Source organism: Bidens hawaiensis, unplaced genomic scaffold (genome assembly GCF_021521415.1).
Source record: "Bidens hawaiensis isolate Kalapana, Puna unplaced genomic scaffold, B.hawaiensis_p1.1 tig00027599_1, whole genome shotgun sequence".
Taxonomy (NCBI): domain Eukaryota; kingdom Viridiplantae; phylum Streptophyta; class Magnoliopsida; order Asterales; family Asteraceae; genus Bidens; species Bidens hawaiensis.
In genome coordinates, this window is record NW_027494479.1 from 90,384 (window position 1) to 104,223 (window position 13,840).

General features: G+C 35.9%; 1 protein-coding gene across 1 annotated transcript; it reads left to right on the plus strand.

Annotated features, from left to right (window-relative positions):
• Nucleotides 1-7,562: 7,562 nt before the first annotated feature.
• Nucleotides 7,563-12,955, plus strand: LOC143575734 (ABC transporter C family member 3-like). The gene is given in 12 exon segments (XM_077060026.1): nucleotides 7,563-8,884; nucleotides 9,729-9,815; nucleotides 9,903-10,496; nucleotides 10,578-10,742; nucleotides 10,815-11,060; nucleotides 11,062-11,110; nucleotides 11,194-11,408; nucleotides 11,500-11,805; nucleotides 11,882-11,945; nucleotides 12,519-12,646; nucleotides 12,649-12,763; nucleotides 12,841-12,955. Coding segments are annotated over 12 exon segments (3,294 nt in total). The 5' UTR covers nucleotides 7,563-7,672; the 3' UTR covers nucleotides 12,954-12,955.
• The last annotated feature ends 885 nt before the right edge of the window (nucleotides 12,956-13,840 follow it).

Consider the following 13,840-nt stretch of genomic DNA (forward strand, 5'->3'; position numbering starts at 1 on the left):
TATTGACTATTGCTAACACATTAGCACCATCTAGCTACAAGGGGTTGCCAAGTAGTCTAGGATTTAAAAGTTATCGTTAATTACACTACGTTAACGACACCTTGCCATGAGGGGTTGCCAAATGGTCTAGGATTTATAGTTCCACCATCCAAAAGCGATAAACAAATAAGCATGTAAGCACAGAACACTAAATCGAGCAATTATTTAAGTAAGGTATACAATCACGTTTGTGGGTTTAAGATTCAAGTAAATAAAGCATTTAGTTTGATAAGTATGAAATGTCATCCCATAACGAAAGATGGAAAACGGGGTATGAAAGTACTCACCTCGATTGACGAATCGGGAAATAATAAACGATCGACATATAGAGAGCTTGTGGACGAGACAAACGAATCCGACTTGAAAGCTAATTGAAAACGATAAATAAAATATATTAATGAACTTGAACTTTGAGTTGAAACTACATCGGAAAAACATTGAACGAGGAGGTTCGGTTGTAAATCGGATTACCGGTTAATTTGTTAATGATTAGGGACTCGTACTAAATTGATAATTTAAAATAAAATAATATTATTTTATTGGGCTTTTAAATAACTAAACCAATATTAAATAGAAATAAGACGAGTTTAATTTAAGAGTTCGGTTTTATAAAAATGAATAGATAATAAAGTTTATAATAATATTATTAATGTTAAAGATAGGAATGATAATAATGATTTTAAAGTATGTTATATATATATATATATATATATATATATATATATATAAGATAATGTTGATGATATATAAAGATATACTACCACTCGAGGATTTGTTGTTAAAACTAGTAATAGTAGTAGCAATAATAAATATAATAATTATTATTTTATTGTTGAAAACGTTATTAATACATTTATAAGTTTTAATAATAATAATAATAATTATTATTATTATAATAATTATATGTGTCATATTAATAATAACCAATACTTATAACATTTTAATAATAATAGTATTAGTGATAAAAAATATATAACTCGAGTGATGATGACGTTAAATGGTAACTAGGCCCGACATGGGTTTCGGTTTAATAAGACAAGTGGATAATATTCACAATAGTATAATTTAATAATATTACTTAATAATCATAATAACAATAATAATAATCATAATAATAGTAATCTATTGTTATGAAAATAATGATAATAATAATTGTTTTGTTAAACAATAATAATAATAATAATGATAATAATAATAATAAATATTATCTTGTTAATAATAATAATAGTAATAATATTAATAATAAATAAATAAATATAATAGTAAGTTATATGTACTAATACTAATAATACTCTTTATGTATTGATGTTAATACTAATAGTAATAATAAATTTATTAAGTATAAAGAAACAATACCAAAACCGATCTAGGATGAGACCCGAACCCGAGACATCTCGTTTAATAACTAATGTACAAATCAACCAAACCAAAATAACGATTGTTAATTAAACCCAAAATTGTTAAGTTACCTATTAGGTGTTCACGAGTCGTCGGAGGAAGGTTGTTGGAGACGTGGCGGGTCACCACGTCCATGCTTTATACTATATCGCCGGAAAAACTAATCGGAGAGAGAGAGAGAGACGAAGAGAGAGATAGAGAGAGAGACGGTGAGAGAGAGGGAAAACGTGAGTGAGAGAGACGAGAGACGGAGATGCCGGGCCGCCGCTCCGGCGCCGGAAAAATGAAACCCGCTGGAGACGAACGTCGGAGGAGCCGATAGGGGAAAGAGGGAGTTGCCGGAGATGTTGGGGTCGCCGGAAAACGGAAAAGAAGGAGGGTGACGGCTGTGTTGTGTGTGTGTGTGTTGGAGGTGGTGGCCGAAGGTGGGTGGTGCTCCCCGGAGATCGTGGCCGGAGGCGGCGGCAGCCGGAAATGGAGGTCCGCCGGCCGCCGGAAATCGGCAATGGGGGGGGGGCTGTGTCTGGGAGATATTATGTTAGGGTTAGGGTTTATTTGGTTATATATGCATGTTACATATTTACAGAAATGGCCCTCCAAGTTTAAGTCATGGTTTAATACGAGTTTTAAGGTTTCCAAAGCTTATGACAACTTTACGAAAGTCATTTTAAACCCCTTAAATTTTTCTTAACAACACTATATTATGACGAACATCGATTTATTTAAGATCGAAGTCTATATTAATATTATATAATAACTAAATAAGGTTCTAAAAATGTTGAATCAGTTTTACAAAAATAAAAGTTTACAAAACTAATATAACCCGAGACTCGAATTTGACAAATGTCACACTACACTTTATTAAGCAAGGTTGCTCTTCAAGTCGAGCAGATTTGTTTCAGAGCAAACTCTTAGCTAAACCAAGCTAAATTCAAGTATTTTGGTAGATCGAGCAAGATTTGATAATAAACAGTGGTCCAAGCAAACTTGAAGGAATTTAATGAAAATTACTCTAAGGACTTCCAACGAGCAAGGTTCAATCTCGAGCAAGCTACAGTGTTACCAGCACACTTGGTTTTGTTCAAATAAGTTAAGTAACAAAAGGTTGAAGGGATCTCTGAAGAACAAGTTTGCTCGTAGGGCATATATCGAGCAAAGTTTGATATTATTAGAAAGATTGAAGTCTTCTTGATGTATATTTTCTAAGGAAAATATTCTAAGTAAAGCTTACTCGGAGAACAGTTCCCGAGCACACTTAATAGTTACCGGGTCTGCTCGACAATGACAAAAGCTGCCAAGCTTACTCGAAGACATGTTTTAAACTTAGTCACTTTTGTAATATGTTTGAATATGTTTAGTATCATTTAATAGGGTTTCTAGAAGAAATGGCAGGTGTGCCTATAAAAGGAAACTTTAGGGCACGCCTATGAAAAAGACACGAGAGAGGACTGAGCGAATATTTGTGATTTGACGGCTGTTTCTTTCTAGAAACAATATTTTTGTACGGAAAAAGCGAACATAAATACAAACATACCACTTAGAATCCCTAATCGATTTTCTTTGTATCTTTCACAATATAAATGGAAATCTTTTGAGTTTATATGTGTGTTTGTTTACTTTTGTGTCATAGTCAGTATTCATTTTAGTATCATTGATTCCGCCTTTGATATTCATCGTTCTTTCATAAAAGTAGCATTTCGTAACCTTTTTGTCGGCACGTTTATGTGGGTTACGAGTGTGATTGAGTGAGATAATCGGGACCGAGAACCCCAAGATTTTTAGATTTGACACCAATGGACAGGAACCATGAATTAGTTGCAATACAAAGAGTAGCTGGAAAACGAAGTTCCCCTTTCAACAAGCATCATCGTCACTCAAACTATACCACTGGTGAACACTACTATCACCATCGTAATTGGAGTTCACAAAACCCTACTGCTGCTGATGATGAAACAAAGGGAGAAGAAAAATACCCAAATTGATTCATCACTCGCGGTATGTACGAACACGGTTGATCGGTTCCGTTTTCGAGTATAGAGCACCCGAATTTCACAAATTTCTTACAACAGTGCCCCATCTGTTTCATATGCACCGAATTGCATCAGGGCTTCTGTTCTTTCGATGGCCGGGTTTCGGAATTCACAGTGATAGAACACTTACGTTAGATATTGATTGATTTTAGTGCCAGATTTGAACAAGTCCAATTAATAAAAGTCAGATAATCAAGAAATTAGACCCGTGGGACTTTTAATTGCTAACACATCAAACACGCCAGCATTATACTAACGTAGTTAACTATTTTTAACGGGGGATCATAAACCAAAAAAGATGAAAAATGCGGGACTACTAGAGGGAAATAACTCAGGTGAGATTATTATTGGCCAATACATAAAAAGTGGGATTATTTTAATCCAATTTGCCAAAAGAGGAGGATGATAATGAATGGTTTTGATGGAATGCAATTCAATGTGTAATGGATGATTCCATTTTATTGAGTAATCAAACACCACTTTTTTCTTTCATACACTATGAATCTATTCCCATGTCGTTCCTGCATACCAAACACTACCTTAAGTTGGGTGAATTAGGGGTGTTCACAGTTTTAAGGGCAAACCGTGAATCAAACCGTTAGTAACGGTTTTATTTTCGTGAACCGAAACCAAACCGTTGAATCCTTAAACAGAACCAAACCGGACCATTAGTACCGGTTTGGTTTCACATTTTGAACATGTTGGAATTCTATGCAAAATGTTTAAAACAATGTTTGATATATCATAGTAATGCTCTCATTAACTAACAATTTTTTACAAACTTAATCACTAACTTTGGGTTTCATTTATAAATTAGACGTACCAATTAAAGATGTGTGTATTTCAGATTTGGATTAAGCCCATTTTTATATTTTTATATACTATGTAGTAATGGATATAAGAACTAATAGTTTTTATTTAAATATATGTCTATAATAAATTTGAATACACGCACGTATATCTAATATTTAAAATTTAAGTATAATTTAATCATGCGATCGGGTCAGGTTTTATACGGTTGATTTGCGGTATGGACCGTAAATTAAACCGTTTTGCACGATTTTAAAATTTTCAAACCAACCGACCAAATGTTAAGAAAGAAAACCAACCGTGAAACCAAACCAATGACCGGTTTGGGCGGTTTCGAACCAAACCGTGAACACCCCTAGGGTGAATTTTGTTTAAAAGAAGACAAATTGGATTTTAATAATCTCAACTTAATGCAGTTGGCCGATAATAATCTCAACTTAGAAAATAGTTGTCACCGGTCCCAACTTCCGCACTGTTTGTTTTTATTAGACCCCGTAAAAAAACTTAACGAAGTTAAGTTTTTTCCAAATTTCAAATTGATGTTTTAGGGCTTTCGTTTGGAATAAGGATATGAGTCGATTGATGCAAAACTTACCTCAAAACGGTGATCCAAACGATTAAAGAATGCTTCAATTTCGGTGTGTAAACTTTTAATAAACAAAAATTAAGCTGTTTGGTGCACCGTTTCGAGGTAAGTTTTACATTAATCAATTCGTATCCTTATTCCGATTAAAAACCCTAAAACATCAATTTGAAATATGGAAAAACTTAACTTCATTAAGTTTTTTTAACAGAGGTCCAATGAAAACAAATTGTGTGAAAGTTATGACCAATGACAGCTATTTTTTAAATTAAGATTATTATCAACTGCTACATTAAGTTAGGATTATTAAAATTCAATTCGCCTAAAAAAAGAAAAAATTATCTTTTTTTATTCATGAATTTTTCGCATTATTAAAATACAGTGTCTTAGTTTACTCATGTATTATATATAGTATATATATAAATATATACATACAAAAATTGTATTTGCCTTCATCAACTTTCAACCACTAGGCCACTAGACACCGAAGACAACAAGAGGTACGCCTTAATTTCCTGCTCGACATCTTATCTTTATTTAAATCTCAATTAATCTGCTCTCTAGATAATAACTATATTATTATTATTATTATTATGTAAAACTAAAGTCTAAAACACACTTGTTTGTCGTGTGTATGAGAGAAGAAGCAGAATTGATGATTATTTTTGTTGTTGGGAATTTGGTGATTATGTATGAACACGCATATAGATCCTTGCTAACCTAATAGAGGAGTGTTTATTCTTCTAAGTTGTAATCGTAAAGTTAGTCAAACAGGCTAAAGCTTTATTAGTGTAGCCTAGCATACTATTGGAGGAACCATCAACCATGACATGGAATGCATATGTTTTAATAACTATATATATAACATTAACTTAAACAAATCACTCCTTCTATTTCTAACTGATTTCTTCTACTGAATCAACTCAGTTTTAACTAATAATGAAACAATTGCATTACAGGCCCACACAGCTAACAACTGCAATGCAGAATGGTCATCAAGGTCATACAAATGAACCCACAAATCATGGCATTCAACAACCACTCTTAATAACCAACACTTCTAAGCCTATAACCCCTTATGCAGAATGCGGCATTTTTAGCCATCTGACCTTCTCTTGGTTGAGCCCATTGATATCCATCTGTCGCAAAAAAACGCTAGACCTCGATGACATCCCCGACCTATCTGGGCCCGACAGTGCAAACAGCTCCTTCCCCATTTTAAAAAACAAACTAGACCGCGATCGAGCTATCAACAACAACAAACTCACAACCTTAAACCTCGTGACCGCTAACATGGAAAGACATATTAACCACAGCCATACTTGCGGTTAGTTACACTCTCGCGTCTTATGTGGGCCCGTATCTCATAGATGCATTCGTTCAATTCCTTAAGGAAAACCGGGAATCTAACCTTAAGGGCCTGTTCGTTTCGCGGAATTCAGTGGAATTGAACGGAATGGGATTTTAAATCCCGCACATTCCTGTGTTCGTTTCACTATTAACTGGAATTGGAATGGAAAGAGAATCCCATCAAATCCCATTTTCATAGGATTTTAAAATCCCACTGGTTTTGAAAGTAATATTAAGGAATGTTTTAAACCCTAACCCAAGCCGCTACCATTGACTCTTTTCCACCGCCTCTCTCCACCACCATGCTCCACCGCCGTTCTCTACCACCGTATCGCTCGTCTACCTCCACCGCCGTTCTCTACCACCGTGAACCACCGTCCTGCTCGTCTACTTCCACCGCCGTGCTCCTCCACCACAGGTTAGATTTTTGTTTGTGTGCTTTAGTTACAGACAATAACGGAGAAGATGAAGCATGTATAATACTTATATATTATTATTTTTATTATTATCATTATTATTATTATAATCATCGAACAACTACTCAGTCATTATTGTTGTCCCCTTATCAATAATAAATATTATTATTATTATTATTTATTTATAGTTATAATTTAATTTTTGTTTTAAACATGGGTGTAGGTAAATCTTGGATACTTTTCAAAGGGTTATCAAAAGTTTTGAAATTTTGAACTATTTTTAACAAATGTCTATTGCACACCAACTGTTTGATGAAATGCTTCAACCAAATTTGTGCTTGATGAAATACTTTGATATATATTTATGTTTTAGTTATGTTTTTTTTGTTTGGTTTTTAAATAAATTTTCAATTTTTTAGGTTATTTTATATTTATATTTTTACTTTTTTAAAATTATCATTTTTTTGTTAGTTTATTATTTATATGTTAGTAGATTGAAGGGAGATGAATAGAATAGAGAAGATTCCAATTCCAATAACATATTAACCAACCAAACACATGTTAGGGATTTTCAAATATTTCATTCCAATTCCAATTCAAATTCCTATTCCAATTCCAATTCCTTTAAAAAAATTCCGTGAAACGAACACTAAGCAAGCTCCCTCCGGCTGTCCAGGGGCTGGGAGGCTCTCGGTTCTTGAGGGGGATTAGGCGTCAGTTGAAAGAGCTTGGTGCTATTGATTCTGTTGGCTCTGCTAGCGCTTCGAGGTAGTGATGAGTTTCACGCGCTCTAAGCCCGGCCCGCGCGCGGTTAGGAAGATTGGCCGCAATCTGAGCGGTACCACCCACCCTACCCTACCACCTATAGGCGGATCGACCAACAAATGATAGGCCAGAGGGATGGGCTCCTTCGACTAATCAGTGATCCCGGTTTTCTTTTCGTTTTCATCTTCTTTCTTGCCAAAGTTGTGGAATCAGTCTCGCAACGACATTGGTTCTTTAAGCTTCAACAAGGAGGGATCCGGGCTCGGGCTGCGCTCGTGGCAATGATCTACCAAAAGGGTTTGACCGTTTCGAGCCGGTCGACGGGTGGTCAATCGGTTGGTGAGATTACCAACCTCATAGCCATTGATGCAGAACGAATCGGTGATTTCGGTTGGTACATTCATGATCCATGGCTAGTAATATTACAAGTAGGTATTGCGCTAATAATATTATATCGTAACCTTGGGATAGCTTCGCTTTCTGCATTAGTCGCAATCGGTATCGTAATGCTGATCAATCTTCCTCTAGGGAGGTTACAAGAAAAGTTTCAAGATGAGTTAATGAAATCCAAAGATAACAGAATGGTAAAATGTTCGGAAATATTAAGGAACATGAAGATCCTTAAACTTCAAGCATGGGAGATGAAGTTTTTGTCCAAAATATTTCAACTTAGAAACACTGAAACAAAATGGTTGAAATATTTACTGTCTACCTCAACCACTATCATATCAATCTTTTGGGTCGCCCCGAGCTTCATAGCTGCGATCACATTCGCAACATGTATGATTCTCGGGGCCCCACTCGAGTCAGGAAAGATATTATCGGCGATTGCAACGTTTAAAATACTTCAACAACCGATTTACAACCTTCCCGACACCATATCAATGATTGCACAAACTAAGGTTTCATTAGACCGGATTACATCATATCTTAATCTTGACGAGTTAGATTCTGGTCTGGTTGAGTCATCTCCACGTGGTAGTTCTGATGTTGCGGTTGAAGTCATAAACGGAAGCTTTTCATGGGATGGTTTATCCAACAATTTATCATTAAAAATCATAAATATCAAGGTGCTTCATGGTATGAAAGTTGCTGTTTATGGGACGGTTGGTTCAGGGAAGTGGAGTTTACTGTCGTGTATTTTAGGTGAAGTGAGTAAAGCGACAGGAAGTGTTAAGGTTAATGGTACAAAAGCTTATGTGGCACAATCTGCATGGATACAAAGTGGGAAGATAGAAGAGAACATACTGTTTGGTAAGGATACGGATATAGAGAAGTATGATAAGGTTTTAAAAGCTTGTGATTTAGAGAAAGATCTTGAGATCCTGCCTTTCGGTGATCAGACGGTTATAGGTGAAAGAGGGATTAATTTGAGTGGTGGGCAGAAGCAGAGGTTGCAGATTGCGCGCCCTTTGTATCATGATGCTGATATATATTTGTTTGATGATCCGTTTAGCGCGGTTGATGCTCATACGGGTAGCCATCTCTTTAAAGTGAGTAGTTTTTAAGTTTTTAAGTGTTCCACTAAAGTCACCCAACTTTCATTAGATGTTCTAATCGTGTGTAGCTTTTTAAAAAAAACAAATTTAGGAATTTTTGAAAATTAAGCGATGCAAATAAAACATATAATGAATTTACTATTTAGTGATTACTAGTTTCCAGTTAACTTGAAATATTAGGTAATAGTGAAGTAAACAAATTCACTAAATAACCAAGTTTCATAATCGTTCGATAGTAATCGAGATTCATATACGTTTCATTTGCATCGCTTAATTTAAAAACCGTTAACATTTATAAAAATTTGCACAAAATAGGAATCAAGTCCCGTATCGATAATCAACACACAAACTAAACGAATAACTCTCGTTTATATTAATCAGAAAATCTAACTCAAAAAACTGATTACAACCCTCAAACCCTAACTCGGTTTCACTATTGATGAACTCTAACTCGGTTACATCTTGTTCACCCTCTCTAATGTCTAACCATAACTCGGTTTATATAGACTAACCTAACTTGCTAATCAAGACATTACCAAATATAATAAACCCTAATTGTAACCCCATAAACCCATTACATAATAATGAATCACACGGGCCTAATAGGTCCAACCCGGTCACCTACACGTGATGGGCCTATTAAGTTGGAAATTACTTCCAACAAGGAACACCTAATGAAAGTTGATTGACTTTAGAGGAACAGAAAACCTCCAACTCACTTTAGTAAGGCACTTAGGAAACTTGGTTACTATTATACAAAGTTGCCTCGTTCGTTAAATCATAAGTTTCTATAGTATAGAAATTGGGAAGTAATTTTTGCATAAACTTGGCATAACAGGAATGTGTACTCGGATTTTTAGAATCAAAAACGGTTATTTATGTCACCCATCAAGTAGAGTTCTTGCCAGCTGCTGATCTTGTCCTGGTGAGCTATTGAGATTTTTTATAAACATGTCGATTTGGTTGTATTTTCATCTTAAACGGGTCAATTTGTTTTGTATTATCAAACAAGGTTATGAAAGGTGGAGAGATCAAGCAAGCTGGAAAGTATAATTACATTCTTGATTCAGGAAGTGACTTTATGGAACTTGTTGGTGCGCATAATGAATCAATGATCGATTCGATAAACACAAACTTTGAACCTGAAAACACAAAAGTTAATGAAAAAGAAAACGTCGAGGTTAAACCGGATGACACAAACGAGACAAAAGGACAAATTGTTCAGAAAGAAGAACGAGAAAACGGAAGTGCCGGTTTTTCAATTTACTGGAAATACATTACAAGTGCATATGGTGGTGTCCTTGTGCCTTTTGTATTGCTTGCAGCAATAGTTTTTGAATCACTTCAAGTTGCAAGCAATTACTGGTTGGCTTGGGCATCACCCGTGTCACCAGATGAGGAGCCCCCAGTCGGAGGCACCACACTGATAACCGTTTATGTCGGTTTAGCATTCGGAAGCATGCTTTGCATATTTGTAAGAGCAATGTGTCTTACAACCGTTGGTTACAAGACGGCTAATCTACTATTTAATAAAATGCATTTATGCATTTTTCGTGCTCCAATGTCTTTCTTTGATGCAACACCGAGCGGGCGCATTTTAAATAGAGTAAGCCCATATTTAAAAAAATATATTATTTAGTAGTAAATAACTAAATATGAACATAATGCCATTATTACCTTCGTATAGGCATCAACAGATCAAAGTGCAGTGGATTTGACAATTCCAAATGCAGTTGGCGTTTTTGCATTTGCGGTTATACAATTTCTAGCGATTATTGTATTGATGTCCCATGTTTCTTGGCAGGTTATCCCTGTTTTCATTCCCATTATAGCTAGTTGCATATGGTTACAGGTACGGTCGCTATAAACTTCAAATTTCATAATATAGCATTATTAATAATCGAATATAAATATTTTTCGCTAGCAATATTATATATCTTCAGCACGAGAGATAGCACGATTGGTCGGCGTGTGCAAAGCCCCAATAATGCAACATTTTTCAGAAACCGTATCGGGGTTAACAACCATCAGAAGCTTCCACCAAGAACAAAGATTTCAAGACAAAAATATGAAACTAACTGACAATTATTCCAAACCAAAGTTTCACAGTGCGGGTGCTAGAGGGTGGTTATCGTTTCGGGTGGAGCTTCTGTCAGCTGTTATATTCGCCTTTTTTCTTAATTTTCTTGCTCATTGTCCCAAATGAGACCATTGATCCAAGTAAGTAATCGAGTTTTATGAAACCCTAATAACTGATTCATATATGTTACATCTTTAAGATATTATTATCTTTAATCTTGAAGGTATCGCGGGGCTAGCAGTGACTTACGGGCTAAGTCTAAACATCCTACAAGCTTCAGTAATATGGAAACTACGCAATATGGAAAACAGTATTATTTCTTTTGAAAGAATACTTCAATACGCATCTATACCTAATGAGGCACCACTTGTTGTAGATACACATAGGCCCCACGATTCGTGGCCGTCGGATGGAAATGTAGATATACACGACCTTCAGGTAATGGTTTTCGCATTCAAATTACCAATTTACCCTCAAAACAAACTATATAAACTTACTAGTGTGTGTGTGTGTAATGTCAAATGTGTAGGTACACTATGCTCCGCACATGCCACTTGTGTTAACAGGAATTACGTGCAGTTTTCGTGGTGGCATGAAGACGGGAATTGTAGGAAGAACTGGAAGTGGTAAATCAACTCTCATACAAACACTTTTTAGAATTGTTGAACCGAGCGGGGGAGATATTATTATAGATGGGATTAATATATCATCAATCGGGCTTCATGATCTACGGTCAAGACTGAGTATAATCCCTCAAGAGCCAACCTTGTTTCAAGGGAGTGTAAGAAGCAATTTGGATCCACTCGAACAGTACACTGATGAACAGATTTGGGAGGTAAGAAGCAGACTGAATTTTTGTTGTATATTAATATTGTCTTTTGTTAATTTCTTTTTTTTATATATATAATTAGGCTCTAGATCAATGTCAGTTGGGAGATGAAGTTAGGAAGAAGGAAGGCAAACTTGATTCACCAGGTTTGTTTTTTCAAAATCACAACATTTCAAACAAAAGTGTTTACAGTCTTCGTTCTTTATGTATTAGTAACTTGTAGATCGTGTCCTTTAACTTCAATAAATACAAAAAATCCCCGAAGTTCATATGCTGTCACACTTTAGTCTTTTCCGCTAACTAATGTTAACTTACAGAAAAATGATCATGTTTAAAAACTAACAGAAAATGGTATTTTTTTATAATAACTAACAGAAACATGGTAATTTCTAAAAAAAATAAATAAATAAAAAGAACGTTCACCATTAAAAAAAACCAACAGAAAAATGATCATTTTTAAAAAATCTAGAAGAAAAATGATCATTTTCAAAAAAGTAACAGAAAACTGTTCATTTTTAAAAAACTAACAAAAAATGGGTCATTCTTAAAACACTAACAAAAAAATGGTCATTTTTAGAAAACTAAAAGAAAAGATTAACACCAATTACTAGAAACGACACAATCTGCAAAGTACCCGATACATATAGGAAGAAAAATGTAATTCACCCAAGAAACGACACAATCTGCAAATCGTTTTTGTGTTCACAAAATTGTTTTAGTTAACGAGAATGGAGAGAATTGGAGTGTGGGTCAAAGACAACTGGTGTGCTTAAGCCGAGTATTACTCAATAAATGCAACATCCTAGTGCTTGATGAGGCTACTGCATCAGTCGACACATCAACCGACCACACAACACAACACAACACACACTTAACGCGCATTTTTCTGACTCAACGGTCATCACAATCGCACACCGGATTACATCCGTGCTTAACGGTGACATGGTTTTAGTCATGGAACAAGGTTTGATCAACGGACCATAATTTAAATTTTAATGATTTACATTCTTTGTTATCTTAAAGTCTTTAATTCTATTGCAGGCCTGATTGAGGAATTTGATTCACCTTTAAAATTGTTGGAAAACAAATCTTCTTCCTTTGCAAAGCTTGTTGCGGAGTACCGTGGAAGATCTAGTTCTAGCTATGATTCTTGAATTTGAAATAATGTAACTCGTGATGGTAATATTTCAAATATATTAATGCAGTTGTAACATGTTTTTAACTTTAAAACTAATTACAAATGGCAAAACTGAGAACTATTAATTACCCGAGAGCAGGACTCCAAGTAAGCTCATCAACGGTCATCTGTCTAACCGATTCAGCCACCCGTAACTCTGCTTCGCGTGTCTGCGCCAATCTATCCCGCACCCTCATGAACACAGGATGACTCACCACACCCGACACTATCACACAACATCAGATCCTCAGAAAAACAAACAAGAGCCTGAGCAGCATTATCTGTAACATCATCGGACTCATCTTCTAACAAACCAATCAAAACCGAAATCCCCGCCACGTCAGCGATCGCAACACGTTCAGCCTCGTTGTAACTCAACTGCCCGATCTCCCCACAAACCTTTTCCTTAACATTATTATCACTACTCGTTCGTAAAACATCAACCAAAAGAGATACAACACCAAACCTATGAAAAACAGGCAACACATGCTTATAACTCGATAGGTCCCACACGACGTCAGCAGCCGCAGCCACACTTTCGCCATCACCCCCTCTCAATATCCCCACCAAATGTTCGACAATCGCGACTGCATTCTCATCAATAACCGCTAAAACACAAAACACATCCTCGGCAATCTCTTTACACAACGGCTCGTGTTCTCGAAGAAGCTGCGCATACAACGGTATAACCCCGTGTTCAACAACAGGCCGAATATAATCCACATGTGCCGATATAACCCCTAACGCGTTTCCCGCCACTATCTTACCCGCCACATCACCATCCCGAAGCAAATCCACAAGAACCCGTATCGCACCCGCATTCACAAGCTCCCGTCTCGCCCACTTAACCAACCCAAGCAACCC